This window comes from Thermobia domestica, chromosome 5, assembly GCF_964235325.1.
Source record: "Thermobia domestica chromosome 5, izTheDome1.hap1.1, whole genome shotgun sequence".
NCBI classification, from domain to species: domain Eukaryota; kingdom Metazoa; phylum Arthropoda; class Insecta; order Zygentoma; family Lepismatidae; genus Thermobia; species Thermobia domestica.
In genome coordinates, this window is record NC_137458.1 from 303679000 (window position 1) to 303700428 (window position 21429).

The 21429-nt window shown below is 33.2% G+C and overlaps 1 protein-coding gene across 1 annotated transcript in view; it reads right to left on the reverse strand.

Annotated features, from left to right (window-relative positions):
- The window catches only part of LOC145685615 (phospholipid-transporting ATPase ABCA3-like), a 57166-nt gene that overhangs the window by 15484 nt on the left and 20253 nt on the right, over nucleotides 1-21429 (reverse strand). Inside the window, exons 3-7 of the mRNA XM_081758005.1 lie at nucleotides 19696-19815; nucleotides 11523-11742; nucleotides 8825-9022; nucleotides 8383-8412; nucleotides 3065-3291 (exon numbers count right to left, since the gene is read on the reverse strand). Coding sequence (XP_081614131.1) covers nucleotides 3065-3291; nucleotides 8383-8412; nucleotides 8825-9022; nucleotides 11523-11742; nucleotides 19696-19815 — 795 coding nt within the window. The remainder of the gene's footprint in view (nucleotides 1-3064; nucleotides 3292-8382; nucleotides 8413-8824; nucleotides 9023-11522; nucleotides 11743-19695; nucleotides 19816-21429) is intronic.

Below are 21429 nucleotides of genomic sequence, written 5' to 3' on the forward strand. Positions count from 1 at the left end.
TCACACTGGGCCGCGGTGGCTCAGTGGTAGAGCGTTCACCTCTGGTGCTAGGGATCCCGGGTTCGATCCCGGCCCCCGCCAAGTGAACTTTGTGGTGGACAAACACCGTGTGCGTGGGTTTTCTCGGGTTCTCCCGTTTCCTCCCACTTCCTTCATTCTACTATTCCATTCATTACTCATCATCACCATCTTCTTTCGCCTAACAGGTATAATCGTGGGACGTAAAACTCAAAGATTTCATTTCATTTTTTTTTCTTTTCACACTCCTCTTACAATCTCGATTTACTGCAGTGGGAGAACCGGGTTCGATTCCCGGCGGCAGCTCATGTGGTTCGAATTCCACGTTAATCAGTAGGTCCACGTCTCATATAGCCTCGCTGCTGAACGGGACGTTAAACCCAAAATCAACTCAACTCGATTTACTGCAAGACCTTCAGATTTAGATGCGTTTGGTCCTTGAAACAATATTTTGGCTGCAGGCACTTTCAGTTAGAAGAAGAAATTACCTAAGATATGTACTACATTGAATTAAACATGGGAAAAATCCTACTCTGTTTATATTATCACAGTGATAAAATTCAATATATATATATATATATATATATATATATATATATATATATATATATATATATATATATATATATATATATATATATATATATATATATATATATATATATATATATATATATAGATAGATATATATATATATACATATATTTGTACTGGTTATTATTTTACCTCTTACTACGTCTAAAACATAAATTTCTATTTTAATGTGAAGACTCTCATGGAATAATTGCTCATAGTTGCTTTAGGATATATATATTGAATAATTCAAGTCAAGAAGAGGAATTATTTTGTATCAGGGGAATTAAATGAGCCGTTCGGTGAAACATAATGGTATATCGTATTTTATAACTTGCGATAAACTGGAAAAGAAAATTCAACATTCTCATACCATTTAATGCAAGCGACACATACCAAACAAGCTACTCATCTGCAAGTACATTACAGAAATTAAACTTCCTACACACTGTTTTCCCTCTCCTGTTCAACGTCTATATAGAAAAGGGTATGAAAGAATTCTTTGATAAAAACGAGAAAGGTGTAAAAGTAAATGGACAAGTTTTTAGCACAATAAGGTTTTGCTGATGACATAGCAATGATAGCGGAGAACGAAAAGGATTTGCAGGAAGCACTTTCAAACCTGAACGACCAACTGAAAAAAAAAATGAAAAATGAAGATAAATAAGAAGGAAACCAAAGTGATAAAGTGCACAAAAGCAGGGCAGGAAGGGTCAAACGTATGGCTAGAGGGAGAGAAAATGAAAGACGTTATGACGTTTCCCTATTTAGGAAGTTTAATATCCTCAGACGGAAGAAGTAAAGAAGACGTAAGTTCAAGAATAGTCCAGGCTAAACAAGAATTCAATAAGAAAGGAGAACTTCTAACATTAAGAAATGTGTCGTTCCAAAGTGAGTTATTAAGACCCTGGTATGGAGTGTGGCGCTTAACGGATCAGAGACGTGGACATTGAGAAAAGCTGAAATATCCAAGCTGGAAGCATTTGAAATGTGGTGTTGGCGTAGAATACTGTGCATATCATGGATCGAAAGGAAAAGGAATGAAGACATACTAAAGGAAGTTCAGGTTGGTTTAAAGGGACAAGTTTTTCCTATAGATGTCACTACAGTCTTCGTATCTCTCTTATATATTTTTTATTTTTCACGAAAATTCATGATTGATTTCTCTTACAAATTTCAACCTAGAGACTTCAAATTTTTAGAGAAGGAACTTCATAGCCCTATCAAAGGCAACAATCCGTGTCGATTTTTTTTTATTTAGAATTTTATGGATATCCAAACCTTTAACAATATAACTCTTTCAACAATGAAAAAGTTCTAAATAAAAATCGACACAGATTGCTGCCTTTCATAGGTTATGAAGTTCCTTCTCTAAAACTTTGAAGTCTCTAGGTTGAAATTTGTAAGAGAAATTGTAAATTTTTGTGAAAGGTAAACAATACATGAAAGAGATACAAAGACTGTAGTGACATCTATTGGCAAAACTTGTCCCTTTACACCAACCTTAGTGAAGGACGACAGATCAGGGGTGTCATTTCAGACTTCACTTGAGGGGGGAAAAGTGTACCACCGACACAAGACTTTCCCGTTTTGTACTAGAATATTAGTAGACAATCGATTGAAATATATGTATTCCTCAAATTCTTGGGGGGTGGGGCAAAATTGCTCTCTCCTGCTCCCCTAAATGACGCCCCCTGCGACAGATCATGAAGGTTATAGGGAAAAGAAGAAACAGCATAGTTTGCCATCATATTCGGCATTCCGATTGGATCAGTGTGTTGATAGAGGGAAAGACAGAAGGAAAACGAGGAAGAGAAAGACCAAGGATAGAATACCTAGGTGCAGTTACGAAGAAGTGACCTTATCAAAGTATAAAACAACTCTCCCAAGGAAGAGAAAAGTTTTAAAATCTCGGTGTTACCCACCAACCTATGGTTGAGGAGAGGAAGAAGAAGACACACTGTTCTGTGGTTCGATGCCAACCATTCCACCTACTAATTCAATTTCACCTGAAATGGCGCTTACCATTATACTCGAATATTCTTTCAAACTGTTTCGATATTCACTTACAACTTTATCAATACCTTTTATAAGTTGGTAAACTGTTAACATATAGATGGGTTCCTGCTTACTTGAGGAACTCTTCTGAAAGAGGAGTGACCTTATAACCTTTGTAACAGTTTTTCAAGAGGTCAAATTCATCTCAGTTGAGAACTGAAGAATTTATTTATTTTTTCTCTCCAAAGGAATGCGCTGAAAGGCAGGTGCCTAGCCATATGTTACCAGTTTAAAAGCTAATACAAGTCATTGATGAATATTGCACAGAACATCGAAACGATTTGAAACAATTTTTAATTTCGCGATATTTTTTTTTACATATACAAAGCGCGATAATTTTTTTTAAATATTACTGTTATGTCGTTGCAGATGAAATTAAAATAAGCACCACAAGAGATATAGATATGTAACTTACTGAACAGAGAAAATACCATGGTTTAGGTATTCCATATTTGCCAGGAAGCACATTACTGAAATAATATGCAATGAAACCGTAGAGAATTATATTAACAATAAACATTCCAAAAATATATACGAATCGCATTCCATCCACAAAACATGGTCGTCTTGGAGGCCCATAATAAGTCTCCGGATCACAGACGTTGTACTTTTCAAACATATTGTTCCACTGAACACCTTCAACTGGAAATAAATAAATAAATAAACCAAATGTACTTTTACAATCTTAAAAATTAAGTCAAATGAAATAATGCTATTTAGCATTTAAGAACAACAATATTGTAAATGAAATATACAAATGATTAATGCTGTACTGCATATATATCAATTAATTTGATAGAACATAATGTATGCTACCTCCTAAACCAACATAATTTGAAACATTTTGTAAGCAATATAGGTTGCAAATTGAAATAGCGTTCCAGTAATGCAGTAAATGGTATTTGATTTGATAACAAGATAGGTGGGGGGGGGAACAAGAGCTAACGAATGCTTGTCAGACAAAGAATAAATGATAAGAAAAATAATGCTAATCAGTAACTATAACCAGTAACACGCCGAATCTGCCCTAAAGTATTTCCTAGTCCAAGCCCTCGCAAGAATCCTCCTGATCATAGCAATCATTCATTCTTCTTTTCATAAATATTCAGAGTGCCTATCACCTAATTTCCGGCATATTCCTTGTAATTTATGTATGTTCCATTTCGTTTTTGACGGGGTCATTCATTTCTACTTTATTTACAAGGATAAAAGAATTATTACTAACCTCATAGTCCCAGATAAATAAAAAAGGGTATTATAAATTCCTTCGCTTGCTATAATCATAAGAATAATCACTCAGATTTTAAGTAAAATTAAAAGAATAACTCGATGTACGTTCCCACAGATAGTTTCTTTTTCTCCAGTTCAATTCTTGACGCGTAGTGCATTCTTAAAAATGGTCCGATTGCCATTGGAATGATTAAGCAAAGACCTAGCAGGGTGCAAAAGTGGTTCGAGTGGGTTATGTTAAATTTGGTTATGATAAAAAATGAATCTTATAGGTTTTGCCTGATGACATATGTTTTTTTTTCTTTTGCTAAATAAAATAAAAATTAAAAGATAAGACAAAACATCTGTTCACTGAATTGGTCTAGGAGCATAATTCCTATTGTTGTATATGATGTGTGCAGCAAAAATGATGTACAGTCATGTCCAAAATGATTGTCGCATATCTATAACTGTCTTGTTGTGAAAATATAATATGATAATGAGTTGGCAGGGTATTTTTAATACTATTACTAGCAGTTACCCTGTTCGCAATTAACAAAATATTCCATATTAATTTAACCTTGTCCAATAAAATTACCATGACAATGTGTATAATCGGGAAATGTATACTTGTGGTAAATTCTATAGGAAAAGAATTACAAATACGAAAATTAGAATGAATAAAACAAAATGTTGTTGAGTGGACAAGATATTTTTTTTTGTTATATTGTTTTTATTTACTGCTCTTTTGAGATGAAATTTGCCACATACATCTCTCCCCATTATACACATACTAACATTATAAGAAATATCGGGCGAAATCGTTATCAAATTATATTTCTACAACAACATATTTATAGACATGCGACAATAATTTTGGACATGAGTGTACCTATAACGTGTTACTATGGTGGGGGAAAGGGAGGAAGCGAATGTCAAATTCAATAACTTTTTTAAGAATATTTAATACATAAAACGAATTCATTACGTTTTTTTTTTAGTAAAACACAAAAATTATATTTTCTTTGACACACACTTACAATAATTTCTTGTAGTAAGAAAAGAGTAACTAACATCATTCTCACTCCTATATTCTTGTCCACAAGCAAAGCTAAAAATTATGATTGTTTTGTGTTTTCTTCTTCTTCTTACATTCTTGTACACAAGCAAAGTTAAAAATTATGACTGTTTTGTTTTTTCTCTTCTTCTTACATTCTTGTCTACAAGCAAAACTGAAAATCATGACTGTTTTGTTTTTTTTCTTCTTCTTACATTCTTGTACACAAGCAAAGCTAAAAATTATGACTTTTGTTTTTCTTCTTCTTACATTCTTGGACACAAGCAAAGCTAAAAATTATGACTGTTTTGTTTTTATTCTTCTTCCTACATTCTTGTCCACAAGCAAAACTGAAAATCATGACTGTTCCGTTTTTTCTTCTTCTTACATTCTTGTCCACAAGCAAAGCTAAAAATTATGACTTTTGTTTTTTCTTCTTCTTACATTCTTGTACACAATCAAAGCTAAAAATTATGACTGTTTTATTTTTTTCTTCTTCCTACATTCTTGTCCACAAGCAAAACTGAAAATCATGACTGTTCCGTTTCTTCTTCTTCTTACATTCTTGTACACAAGCAAAGCTAAAAATTATGACTTTTGTTTTTCTTCTTTTTCTTACATTCTTGTACACAAGCAAAGCTAAAAATTATGACTGTTTTGTTTTTATTCTTCTTCCTACATTCTTGTCCACAAGCAAAACTGAAAATCATGACTGTTCCGTTTTTTCTTCTTCTTACATTCTTGTACACAAGCAAAGCTAAAAATTATGACTTTTGTTTTTTCTTCTTCTTACATTCTGGTACACAAGCAAAGCTAAAAATCATGACTTTTGTTTTTTCTTCTTCTTACATTCTTGTACACAAGCAAAGCTATAAATCATGACTGTTTTGTTTCTTCTTCTTCTTACATTCTTGTACACAAGCAAAGCTAAAAATTATGACTGTTTTGTTTTTTTCTTTCTTGTTTCTCTTTTACGAATAGGGCAGGAATTGCACAAATGTTACCTCGTTGGAATCTTTGTTCTATAAGCTTTCCAATGAAGTATTAATCATGGCTCTGTGATTATTAGGGAAGTCATCAGGGCCCCCAACGTAAGAGTCTACGATTTGATTCAAATCTCTGGCAGGCGTAGAAAGGTTAATATAATAATTGCAGCCGCGCCCTTTTTTTTTAACATCCTTCTACGTCAAATATATAAAAAAAAAGAACAGTAAATAATGAGTTTAGCTATTTTAGATGAAAAGTTAAATACAAATTTCATATCTCTAACCTTAAAAGTTTCGAAAATATGGCTGTCATATTATAATAATTGGAACCTCGTTTTTTCTTCCCATTTTTTTCTTTCCTTCTAGGTTATATATCAAAAATACTGAAATAATGTTTAATTCTTTTAAATGAAAAGTCTAAACGCTCAATTTCACGTCTTTAAAGTTTAAGGCGTTCCTAAATATGGTCACCTTAATATAAAGATAACAATTGCAAACCCCATCCTTTTCTCTTTGCACTTCTTCATTTCTTCTAGGTAAAATCAAAAGACGCGGAAACGGGTGTAATTATTTGAAATAAAAAGTATAAATAACGAATTTCATTCCTCTAACCTTAAGGTTTTTTTTGCATATAGATATACTATTAGAATAACTGTAATCCCAGCCCCTTCTTATCCTCTGTTTCAAATATATATATATATATATATATATATATATATATATATATATATATAAAACGCTGAAACACTTGTCTAATTATTGTAAATTAGAAGTCTAAACACCAAATTTCACCTTTCTAACCTTAAGAGACTCCGAATTATGTACACGTTATAATAATTGTAATGCCTCCCGTTTTCACACCCCATTTTCTTCCTTTATGGGTTCAATATATTTTTTAAAAAATCACATTTATAATTATTTTAATTGAAAGTCCAAATAACAAAATTCCATGGGTTTAACTTTCAGAAATTCAGCTATGGACGTCTTGTTACTTTATCTTTATTACCCCCTTCCCTGCCGATTTTCCATAAATTTTCCTTTGGTAAAATCTCACGTTAGAAATCCCACACTTCCAAATTTCAAGTTTCTCGCGTAAGCGGTTTGGCCTGGGGCAGTGGCGGATGCAGGGCAGGGGCGGGGGCCTAGGCCCCCCCCAGTTTTTTCAGTGACAAAATAATTTAAGCTATTATTTATATATTTTTTGAAAGTTTATATATACCTATCATGGTCTGGGACCTGGTTGCTCCCCCCCAGTTTTTACTTTCTAGATCCGCCACTGGCCTGGGGGCAATGATGCCAACTTGAAACGTTATAAGATCCCTTCGCGAGAGGGGAAATTCCCATTTTGCTCTTGAATTTCCCACGTTATGCTAATAAAATTTTCTAAACTTAGAAAACATGAACAGTTAAATCAGTGTATATCAGTCATTTTGTTCAATGTATGAGTAAATTGTCCGAAAATTCCGATCGTCTACGTTTATCAAACTGTTTGTGAACAAGTATTTTCCTTAACTGAAAGGGACAATTGAAAATGCTGATGAAAATAAGTACATTTTGTTCAAGTTTAGTAATTTCATCACGCTTTTGTGACATAATCTTCGTAAAACTAAATGAACTTAATTTTACAGTCATTTGGTACGGAACAATTTGGAAGTTGGACGTTTCTTGTTTTAACTTCTTCAGGTAATTCTGTTATTTTTTTTTTTTTTTCATTTTTGATACCAGAGTACAATTAACATTCCATGCTGTTTATTTTTTGGGATTCACAAGTCACTGTATAAATAACTTTAACATGCATTGCATAGTAACAACATTCTATATTTAGGGTTAATTTCATGTCTATTGAAGATTCATTTGTCTATTTCTCGCTCATAGACAATTTTGTTGGCGTCAGTCGAATAGATATATAAAAAAATCCCATGAACCCTGCAATTTTTACAAAAAAATTCCCTTTATCCCACTTCGAGAAATCATTGTCAAAAAAATCAAACAATGTGGGATTTTTCGCATGGGTTGGCATCACTGCCTGGGCGTTGATGAGCTAGTCAGTGAGTAAGGACCAAGGATGTTATAAAATAGAGGATCTGCCCATACAACAAAATCGTGAAGCCATACGTCACAGCTTCGCCACACCTACTCTGCCCACTCCGCGCCACTAAGATAGCAATGTTTCGAGCCAACAATCATGGCAGAAACGAGAGTAGCTAATCAGACGTGCCGAATCTGACGATGCTCGGTTGTTTTTTGGCTTCGTTGACTTCATATGTTGAAGATACGTATGGGCAGATCCTTTATTTTATAACATCCTTTGTACGGACTTCCTTTAAATCCAGAGATACTGTATATAAACATAAACATAATAATAATAATAATAATAATAATAATAATAATAATAATAATAATAATAATAATAATAATAATAATAATAATAGTGAAACAAACGTGAAGATTATGTCTATCATATATTCATGTTAATAATACCTGGTGCATTCTGATGATGAACGTAAACTCCTGAAAAGAAAGAAAAACTGGATTACAATTATGTTTTACAGTTTAAGTAAAGATTACATTTCATTAATTTAATTCCTATTGCTAAGGTATTGCTCATATTACTTTCCAATATCTACTAATATTAATAGTAGCTACTCCGAAAACATATAGAATTACTATTGAAATATAGATTCCGAAAGATGTTACTCAGATAAGTAAAATATATAAGTATTTTCCTTGATTTAACAAATGTATTTGAAATTATAGGTGGAAATCTTTTCCTTGAAGAATTAATTACATTTTCTGTTGTTCATGCAAGTTTTTCGGGTATTGCAGGTGTTTCAAATATTATGACGTCTTACACAAGTAATTTTTTTTTAATTAATCCTTTTTATATTTAAAATTAGAACGATGAAATAATAAAAAAAAATACCTTGAGCAGTAAAGTATAAACCTTTCTCCCACTTAAGCATAACTTTCGCAAATGCTATATGCATAGCAGTCACTGGAGATAAAGCTGCACTCGTCTTACGGGTAAGGTTCCACTTTTCATAGTTGCCATCAATATGTCCAATAGCCAATATAATTAAACCACACCAAATAAACAACATGAACGCTTGTGCTACAATTGCTGTAAACATTAAAGATTCGTTAACTTAAAGTAAAACTTGATTCAAGGAAAATAAGAATGTAAAATATGAACAAAATGTAGTAGTAAGAGGAGTACTTGATCGTACTCGTTGTTGATTGGTTGTTGAGAGTCGCATGACTTCTTTGGTTGTGGGAGTTATTTGATCTGAAGGCAGAAAACTTGAATTAGGTCATGTCCTTGGAATCAAGTGATATGAGGCGAGAAATTTGAATCTGCTCTTATAAGGCCCTCACTCAGAGTCATGGTTCATGAGTATTTAGGACCACCTCATTCCGCTCAGCTAAATGAATTACGACCATCATTCTCTTGATTTTTTAAATACAGAATCCAACAGTAATGCCCTATAACCAAACCATGCTATTTCTTATTCTGAAGATTATGAAATTATACACTAATTATTTAAAAAAAAAATTATATTCTCTATGATGACCCTACAAGTATACCTCCTCTTAGGACTAAGTGTGTTTCCTAAAATTCGCATTGCCAAAAATCTTACTTTCAAGGTAAAAAAAAAAAAATGAAATTGAAATTTTTCAGCTTTATATCTCACGGTTATGGCGCGTAAGTTAAAGAGACTGTGATGGTGAGAATGAATGAAATGATGGTATGAAGAAAGGGAAGCAAACGGGAAAACACCGAGAAAACGCACGGTGTTTGTCCACTATAAAATTCACTTGGAGCGAACTGTGAACGAACCAATATTTGGAAGTTGTTTGTCCTCTACGATAAGATTTCATTGGTCTATAAATAACTATATTGTTCCTTGGGAGGAATGCATGATTTTTGGCAATTTTCGGGTGTCAAAAATTAAGATAATATATTTCAATACAGGTAATTTCTTAAAATATTATGACATCTTATAGAATTATAGATTAGTGCTAAATAATAACATTTTCAATTGAAACGGCATTTCATAAAATTCAAATTAGGTTTAGTATTTGGGAATTTTTGTGTCAGGAACCACGATTCGATTTTGGGTATTCTCTGTTTATACCCGCATGTTCTCTTTGAGCCTCTGTGACTATATTTCAAGAATGTAAATCACATGCTGTAAATAGAATATTGAGAAATAACCTTCGTATGACAAATAACTACAGACAAATACACTACACAATTGCTGTTATAGTTTTCCTATTTTGTACTTAACATTCACATATAATATACCGACGTATCTACCATATTTTAGCCTATATTTTATCACTTATCCTGAAATGATTATATGAATATATATATATATATACAACTTATTTATTTTAATGTAATTATTTTATGTAAATATTCGTGCACTGAGGAAGATAGCATTACGTACGAAAAAGTTTGACTCAAAGGGAAACGGAACTCACTACCTTACGAGCAGGAGGCTTGTGGTTTACCACTGAGCTAAAATGAACATTACTGCCGAGCTTCTTCTGAAGAAATATAACTGAATTTCGAAGACAATGACATTCGTATTCTTTGTAAATGTTGTTCTTTTCCTGCTTTGTCTTTTTTTTATTCTGCTATGGATGTAAGGCTATGTTCTTGACTTTCGTTACATTGGAAATGTTCTTTTACGTATGGAAACGTAAACGACAAAACTAGCATATGTTCACATGTGTACATAGTTTCGAAATACTGTATCATTAAGTATTTCAAGAAAATGTTACTTTTTTCTACACTTAATAACATTTCAACATGTCTTGTCTTATTACACTTAAAAAAAGAAAAAATCTTATTGCAAAATCTTCGCGTTCTGAATCTGACATCTTTTCTTTATTGTTTCCACAGACACCCGCAGTTGGACTTTAGGTAAAATAGACAATGCGCTCATTCTTTTCGGAATAGGGTGTACAGGGTCTATTTTTGAGCCACGGACGGCAGAAGGGTTGAACGAGTGTTGCTGTGGCTCACTCTCAAATCTCATTCACCAGAACGCGGTGAACTTTCAAATTTATCAGTGTTTCCAAACTTCAGCGAGAGGCATTACAAAGAATATAATACGTCAGAACAAAACCCTTACAGAGGTTTTAGCTTAGAAGTTGGCTTACCACTTCAGAAATTAAATTCATAATGTTTCTCATATTTACTCGTAACTTTAACGTTATCTTTCTCGGAAACCTGCGGTGTGGAAGGACCTGTGCAGATTCATTCAGGAAATGCATTCTCATTTCCTCGTACACCGCTAATGACGTCCCTATATATAATGCATGACTACAAATAGGTTTACAATATCATAATAGTTATATTGATTCAATATAACAGAATCTATGTGGATAATTTTAACATTTATCTTACTGACAAAATTTACAGCGTTAAATAAACCGAAACTCGGTTGCAAATAACCGATTTGCTAGGTTAAATTGCACCTTAACAAACTGTTATTGTGAAACAGTGTGCACAGCTGATAAAAGCTTTTTTTTTCTTTCTTGGGAGATAAGTGGATAAGAGAGGGTGGTTAAGTCAGAGTCTACTGTACTAAGATTGACAGTTTCTTACTTACGTTGGGGACAAATACTGCATACAGCAAAAGCGAAAATCGTTCCAGATATGCAATATATCAATAACAAACACCACAGAATGAAAAAGTCACTTTTATTCTTTATTTGGACAGCAACGGGTATTAGAATCACTGTTATGACTATCAAATCCATGAAGAATTTATACAGAAACCACATTTTCCAAAGCTCTGAAGTTTTAAGACCCATAATTTTCATAAGATCCTGAAATATATGCGTTTCTATTTTATTAGATATAGAAAAAAATATATGAAACAATTAGAAAAGCAGAGGGTGTCCCATATAAAACCGATACGCCTCACGTACCATTTAATCGTCTCTAGTTAAATTGCTTGTGGGGTGACAAAAGTGTCTCGAATGTTGGCTACGCTACATTTTATCGGAAAGTTGAGTGCAGCAATACAGGGTGTCTACTAAAATTCTAAAATGAAATTTCATGACTTTTTCGTGACCTTTTCTTTACCAATCATAAAATTTTCTAACATTTTCAAGAGCGAATTTGGGTGCGAATTAGGCCGAATTTTCATCCATGCGATAGAAACGTACTTTGCCTGCAATTTGGTAGCGTTTAAAGCCGACCATAGACATTTTTGGTGGTGAATTTTGAAGTCTTATAGAACAAAATTTTCCAATCTGTACTTACATTTGTACAGTTAAAAAAAAATCGTGACCCAAAAGTTAAATTTCGTGACTTTTTCGTGACTTTCATGACCGTTTTCTGATTTCGTGACTTGTTCGTGACATTCGTGACTTTCGTGACCGATAGACACCCTGCAATATGTTCGTGAGTTATTTGTTGTGAGAAATTCGTATTGTTGAGTTGTTGCAATGTGCTATGTGTTGAATCAGAGCTTCCGGTAACAAGGAACATTTGTGACAGAAATGGAAGAGGTTGCATTAGAACAGCGAATTGATATTATGGAATTTTACATGAAGATAGGCTCCATCAAGGAATGTAAAGAAAAGCAAAGAGTATGCAGACAATCCTCATACAATAAACGATCTTAAACGGAGCATTACTAGAGAAATTAACATCACGCTTGCAGAATTATAGCATGTTGCCTGTAACGGTATCAAACGAGGTCAGCAATGCTTGGATGCCCATGGCCACCACTTCCAGCATCTCTTATAAACAGGTAACTGCTTAACGTTACTATTATTTATTGATTCTTAGTAGATTTATTGTTGCTGTTAAAGTATTACGTGAATCTCATGCGTGAGGGCGTACCGGTTTTATGTGGGACACCCTGTATTATTCACAACAATTGCTTAAATTGTACGATATACAAATGCTATTCCTTACACAACCCTGTAATAACAATTTTGATGGCAAAATTAACTCATTGAGATAAGTCAGTTTTATCAAACTTTTTCAAGTTCGAAATTTTCATTGTCAGTACTTGTTGGAATGAATATTTTAATTCACCTAATCACTAACTACATTCAAATATCTTCTTACTTTGGTTTCAGACTAGCAGAATTCCTAGTGTTACGTAAACTATTATGAGCTTTGATATTTAAAACGTTTTCCAATCTTCTACAACTAGATTGACAAACTCACTACAGCAAGACCTGTTAACTTGGCCATCTCTAATTTGGCCTCAGTTTTGTTTAAACCTGAATTTTCCTATAACACATGTATTACTTATTATTATGTGGTCCGCGCAGCATAGTCGCTAACGCTTTCGCCTTTGGTACAAGCTGTCCCGAGTTCAATTCCCCATGGGGACACTCGGTCGATAAAGTGTGAAAGATTTTTCAGGATAGCCATCCTGATCCTGAATGGGGTGTTTCGTTGATTTTTCTCATTCACACCAGACAAATGCCGGATGATGACTGCTAAGACAAAACAGGTATGGCAATGTTTGCCATCACATTATAAAGAGGTAAATTTTAATACTCAAACAAAATTCGTACTCCGTTACTTTCTAAACCATATTATTCAGTTCAGGAATTTGCAAATGATAACGATGTATGAATATGATGTAATTATGTAACAAATTTAACATGTGATGTTTGTTATAAGTTTGTTCTTCAAATGGTGTAATAAGCTGTAATTACAATTTGCATTTATATACATGACAACTGTAGAACTTATAGGAGATACTCTCCATGTTGTAAGTCAAAACAGGCAAAACAAAATAAATAAATAAACAAATAAATAAAATAAATAAATAAATAAATAAATGGATACACGTAACTGTTAGAAAGCGATTATATTTCTTGAAGCAAAATAACAGAATTAATTTGTGTGTAAATTGAAAATACTAACTAATGGTTATACCACCAGGAACTACAAAAATTACAAAGTACTTCTTATTAAGTGCAGCTGCCCTACACGATACATAGTGCGTAGACTCGCACACTCATCCAGCCACCTTGAGGTAGTTCCACCTCTCACTCAGAGATGGCACAGGCATACATATTAAAGATTTTAGTCTAACATAATGGTACCAAACAACTTCCCTCTTTCCCCATTCCTTTCTTCCTCACAAATTCCCTGAATATTATGATCGCCGAGTGACGTCATCCATTATACGTGACGGGCTAACATGGCCATAGCTGCTGAAAATCCAAAAATCTAATTCCTAATCCTAATCCTAACTTATTATTCTATAATTTGATCAATTGCCTAATGGAGCATTCTCATCTGTCCTTTACCTCCATTAGCTATTAACGATTTTGCTAAGTAACCAATGAAATTGCGCATCGCAGTTGGTGTGTCACACACACGTCTCAGAGTAGATAAATGTTCAACTCGGACACAACTAGTGCTTCTTTCATTTTGATGCTCCATGAAGTAATCCGTTAAGCAGTACAAGCAGTTAAATGTTAACAACGAAGAATATAACTTATATGTAGAAACCGAAGAAACCGTAGAAACCGAGGATGTCCTCCCATCTGCGCCTAGGTGTCCCTAATGCTCAGTTTCCTATTGAATTTTCATTTAAAACTTTGAAAGCATTTCTACTTTTTCCATTCTGGCTACACGACCTACCCACCTGAGCCTCTTGGACTTGATGACCCTAACAATGTTTGGTAAACGGTATAAATTATGTAGTTCCTCGTTATGAAGTTTCCGCCATTTCCCATTCCTGTCCCTCGTGGATCCGAATATTCTTTCCAGGATCTTGTTCTCAAATATTTTCAGTCTATGTTCTTCCCTCAGAGTAAGCGAACATGTTTCCCAACCATATAGGAAAACAATCATGATTATCGTTCCCTAATCTATATTATAAAATTGAAAGTGACTATACTTGTGACTCTTAATCTCTTCAACCGCCCGATCAATCTCAATCAAAATTTTGACGCAGATGCAGTTCTGGCCTGGAAGTATTTTTAGATATTCACTTTGACGGTAGAACTTATGGGAGGGAGAGGAGGGGGAAATAGAAAATAATAAATAAAACATAATAACTCTTGAACCACCAGACCGATCTCGATCCAATTTTCAACATAGGTAAAACTCGGGACTAGAATGGATTTTATCATTTCACTTGACGGGACAATGTAGAGGAGGGGAGGAGGGAGAAATATACAAAAATCAATATAAATAAAAATAAAAGTGACTAGGTTTGTGCCTTAATAACTCTTGAACCACATAACCGATCTCAATCAAATTTTCAATATAAATGAGGTTCGGAACTTGAATTTTTTTTTATAATACTAGCATATATTACCCGCTTCGCTGGGTTGAAATGAAAATTTAAATGCACAACTCCATATCTCATGTGTTTAATACCCGTGAAATATGCTTGCAGTAAATGTTAACATTATATCGCCTGTCATTTATGTTAACCCGCCGAGTGACACGGTCATGCGGGTTGCATATAAATACGTTTATTTTTACCTATGATGAACTAACAAAGGATTTGTACGTTATGGACACTTGAATGGTCAATTATCTCAAGACACTGGTAATTAAAAATTAAAGTGATATGATAAAAACCATCTAGGGTCCAAATCCTAATAACCCCCCAAAAATGAAAGAAATTGGTTCAGCCGTATTAGCGTGATGAGGGAACAAAGGATTTGTACGTTCTCTTTTATATATAAGATCACTTTGACAGTAGAACCTAAGAGACGGGAAAGGGAAAGGTTGATATATATGAAAATAAATAAAACTTAATAACTCTTGAAACATACAATCTCGACCAAATTTTCAACATAGTTGAGGTTCGGACCTGGGACGATTTTGTCATGTTACTTTGACGGCACAACGTAGAGGAGGGGAAGAGGGAGATATATGTAAAAAAATAAAAAATAAATAAAAGTGATTGTTTTGTGACTTCATCACTCTTGAACCAACAGTTCGATTTCAATGAAATTTTCAACTTAGATGAGATTCTCACCTGGAATGGTTTTTATCATATCGTTTTGACGGTAGAACTTAGGGACGGGAAAGGAGAGGGGGGAAATATATAAAAATAAATAAAACCTAATAACTCTTGAATCACTCGACCGATCTCAATCAAATTTTCAACATCGATCAAATTTTCATCATAGATGAGGATCAGACCTGAGATTGTTTCGTCATGTCACTTTGACTGTACAACTTAGAGGAGGAAGGAGGAGTAGGAACCTTTATAAGTTATCGAAAACGACCGATATTAGTGTCGAATCTATAGTTTTCGGGGTCGCTGAGATGGATAGTGACACTTCTGATGCTGATTAAGTCCAAATTTAGCATCTCAACTTGGGGGAGGGGAGGAAAGAGATATATAAAATGATCGCAAAATGACCAATATCAGTGTCAAATTCATGGTTTTCAGGGTTGCTGAGATGAACAGTGACACTTCCAATCCCGTTTACATCCAAATTCAGCCCCATAAATTGGGGTGGGGGAAAGAAAAATACATAAAACTGATCCAAAAAAACATATTAGTGTCGAACCCACAGTTTTCGGGGCCGCTGAGATGAACAGTGATCTTTCCGATGCCGTTTAAATCAATGCCACTAGAAACGAAAACAACATAATTCACGGATACCAAACACATGAAATACGAAGTTGTACATTTAAATTTTCATTTTAACCCAGCGAAGCGGGTACTTGATAAAGGTTAAAAAGAAAATGAGAAGTTATTATGAGATTTGGAAGGGAAAATGCAGCAATACTGTGTGTCTTAATTCGAGTTAGCGATATGGATCTTTTTTTCATAATGTCTCCAGAAGTGTTACAAACCACATTAGAATTACAAGATTCAAAACAAATTTATTTTCTAGTTTAACATTCTACGGTTATGGTATTTAGATTAAAAGAAACCCATGATTATTCAAAGTGAACAATCGTGAAAGATTTGGTGGAATGAGGGAACTCAGAGAAAGCTTACAGACACTATATTGCCAACCGTAAACGCGCATGGACTGGGATTGAACCAAGGACCCCTTGCAGAAAAGATAAATGGTCTTCCACTGAGGTACCGTGTCTCCCATCTTGAAATTCAAGAAGGGGACTTTAAATTAGTTGTTGGAATTTCAACTTACTATACTAACCAGGACCAGTTATTGGAATTTCAACTACCATATGTGCAACACGTGCATTTGCATGGGGCGGCAAATTTCGAGGGGCGACAAAATCCGTAATAACTATATTATTTAAAATAAATTTTTCTTGTTGGAAACAGACTTCATGATGATGGTAATTAAAATTTATTAACCTGACCTTCTATTAGAATACTAAATTTATTCATAAATCATGTTTAGATCGTATAAGTTTAAGATCACATGGACAGTGCTAAAGCAAATGATCAAACAAATCCCAGCATGAATTTCTTTGATTGTTGTCAAATGCAAGAACTCAATTCTTGAACAGTAGTGAACAATTGTTCTATTTAGTTAGTTGTCAGTTTTGATATGGTCATTTGAGGCAATACCGATACTCTAAGGGCATTAGCACTACTATAAGATTGTAATGAATTATTAAAGAAACGAATTATAGCCCGGGGTTAAGTATACTATTTCAACTAGTTGACAGATACAATACATGTTACACAAAAGCAATGTGTGGCTGTGCAGAGCCACAATTGAAATGAACGATGAAGAAGTGTCGGACTTCCCCAACTCTATTGGGAAGACCGACAGGCTATTGGGGTAATATCGACATCAACATTAAAACCTTACATACTATGATAGCGTCACTAATAATTCCACAACGCACATTACTATTCGTAAAGTAGTTCATGGGCTTTAAACAAACACGGAAATCTGTAAGTTTAGGAATGTTGAATACCGTTGTTTACAGCTACCGAAAATATTTTTAAAAATGTCAATGAGTTACAAACGAGGGAAAGAATAATCACAAAATTTGTTGTTAGAAGAAATATATGAAACAAAAATTTCCTTTAAAAAATATTATGCTAAATGTGAGCTAGTGCAGAGAGCACAAAAATTATGTACTTCATGAAAAAGTATTTGTTAATTTATGTTAATCATATGTTACCAAAAGTGTGTTACAGATTAAAATATTAGTGTTAGCTTCATATACAAGAAAGAGCAAACATTGTACACATATTTGTCTGAGATTTCACATTGTTAACACACAAAGAAGGGATCGTCTGGATGAAGAACACAGTCCTCGTTAAACCACTGAAAATATTTTGTACATGAACCCAATCAGCGGAATTGTTTTTGCTGTAAAACCAACCTCGGCAGATAGCACAATAATTTTCTTTTTGAGTTTTCTCATTTTTGTTTCTGTGTTTTGCAACATTTTTATGTATCTACACATTCTTTTATGTATCACTATTTTTTGATTTTTCTATTTTACTATTTTTCTGTGCATATGTTAAAAGTTTGGCACTATTGTCCTTCACTTTACGGTACCATATCTGATTTTTCTTGGTAAACCCATACCCGTCTAATATAATTAACTTTTCTTCTAGTACGTGTTCGTCTTCTGAAGCAATTGCTGTTTATTCACCAAAATGTTTCTTGCAGTTAACTTTGCATAACCTGCCATGTAACGTATCCGAGGAACTTTAAAAGCTCTTGAAGCAGTAGCAAGTAGCACTGCATTCTTTACAGCCTCTATGGCTACTGACATTTTGCTCAAATTCCAGGGAGCATCTCATGCAATGGAAAAAGAATACAGACATTATATTATCTAGTACATGTTAATACTAATATAGTATTTTTGATATATAGTTATAGAAAATCACAACGAAAGGGGTAGAAAAGCATCTGTGGAACGTGCCCCAAATGTGAGTGTCGAAAGTACCCCGAATGTATATGTTGCACTTAACTATATTTTATGTAAGTTAGAAATACTCACACTGATGAACCAACTACCTGTGATTGCACAACTTTCAGCTATATGCTGTGCACCATGAGTGCTGAACAATACAATTTTTACTTCCAACAAAGAGCTTAACAAACATACTCAAATTTTACAATGACCCTTCTCTTCTCATATATCTCTCACACCTTACCTCATAAATTTAGACCTTTCTCGTCAAACTATTCTACTTGTTTTTAAACTTTTACAGATATTCATTTCATATATCCCACAGTTTTACTTAGTACTGATTACGCAAACATCTTCACTTCTAGGTAGAATTGACAGTGTTGTAAGCTAAGAAGTGTCGGTATTCCCCAACTGTCGGTCTTCCCCTGACTGACAATATGAAAACTAATCTTGTATTTGTCACAAACAAGTTGTTTATCCAAGTTTCCACAAACAAGGTGAAAACAAATTTCTTTATTTTTAAAAACATTTTTAATAGATATAGAAGGAAAATCAAGAAATAAAGATAAAAGAGCTAGTTCCACTGGAATTGCAAACTGATATGTTGAGATTGAAGTTCGATATTGAGTTCTATAAAAAGGATTACCATCTTTTCTCTGCAGGTGTGTTTACTTTATCTTTCACTATCATAATAGAAAGTATTTAAAGAAAAAAAAAACACACAGCGAGATTGTATTTTTAGTGTTAGGCCTTTCTGAGTACGAGTGTACTTTTCCTCCTCTTCGTTGTTCATGATGGGGTAGCATACTTTAAATCGTGGCTTTTAAGATTTGTTCTTTCTTTAGAAAGGGGGCCGCAGATAATGCCATTGCATAGGGCGGCAAATTACCTAGGGTCGGCCCTGATAGTAATAGTTATAGTCTCAAACATATAAGAATGAATTAGGAAATAAAAATAAACAAATGAAAGCATACCTGCAATCCAAGGTGCTTCTCTTCTGACATTTTACGGACCAAATGTGTCAGAGACCAAATATAGGAGAAATTCAAAGCAGTGACAAAAGCTAAATATTTTACAGATACAAATGAAGGCACCTGCAATAAACACGTCAGTACAATTTATAATCGGATTACAAACAATAATTACAGTTTAATGTCACTAACAAAAGCACAAATTTAATTTGAAAATTTACAATATTTTTTGTAGAAATTATATATTTTATAAATTAAATAATAATAAATTTAGAGTCATTTATTTTTAAAAAGCCGTACAATTAGAGTTTTCACATTCTCCGAATGAAACATAGTCAAGTATTATATAGGGAAATGAACTGACGAATATTGTATTGTTAGCCTGTAATAAAAAATACACTATATGTGAATTAAACGTGACATTGTACACTCATGTCCAAAATGATTGTCGCATATCTATAACTATCTTCTTGTAAGAATATAATATGATTATGATTTTACATCGTACTTTTAATACTATGTATATAATCTAGAAATGTATATTTGTGGTAAATTTCATAGGAAAAGAATTATAAATACGAAAATTAGAATGAGTAAAACAAAATATTACTAATTGGAAAAGAAAGTTTTATTTTCGTTTTATTGTTCTTATTTACTGCTCTTTTGACATGAAATTTACTACATCAATGTCTTTGCCGATTATACACATACTAACATTATAAGAAATATCGGGCGAATTCGCTATCAAATTATATTCCTACAACAATATATTTATAGACATGCGACAATAATTTTGGACATGAGTGTACATACAAAAGAATGATTGAAAAGATCAAAAGCTCTATTATGCAAATACAGAAATTAACACCTAAAAAAAGATTCTTCGATTTTGTTTATCATCTATTTCTTGCATAATTTAATATCTTAATCTAAAATTAATTTATTGTCTGGAACTGTTTTGAAAGTAGAAACTAATTATAGGCTACATACTCGAAATGTAAAATTCTACAAATGGTAGGAATATAACAATTATTTAATATATATATCATTCAAAATGGTAAAACAGTTTGTCGTCAGTGTCAAAGATATTGTAAAATTTCTTACGTTTAATGCTATGGTTATATTAGTTCGTTATATAAATAAAAATCAGCAAACTATCATATTTGTGTATCTTTAACAAATTATTAAATCATGATTATAGGAAATAATTTTTCAGTGGCGTATATCGGTTTGATCACTTGGGCTACCACTAACGTTTATAATTCTTATACATTAGTATAATAATAATAATAATAATAATAATAATAATAATAATAATAATAATAATAATAATAATAATAATAATTATTATTATTATTATTATTATTATTATTATTATTATTATTATTATTGGAGTTTAGTTTCCACGTTACTATACAGTCTTCAAAATAACAGACAACTTAGACCATTCTTTACTTTTATCAAGTAAATAAATATGATTTGCTCGTTAGAAAGACTTATCTTTTTTAGTTATTACGGAAAAAGGATCGTACATTTCTATTTTCATTTGCTGCGTGGTGTTCCTACGTTTTCCTTTGGATAAGTGGTAACTCTACTCACCAGAGTAATTGGAAGTTTTGCGAGTAATAAAGAACGCTGAAATAGGTGACTAGCCAACGAAGGAGTCTCAGTTTATAAGAGCCTTAGCAACGTAACGGAACCAAGCAAGAGGTATTATAACAGCTACGCCCACTATCA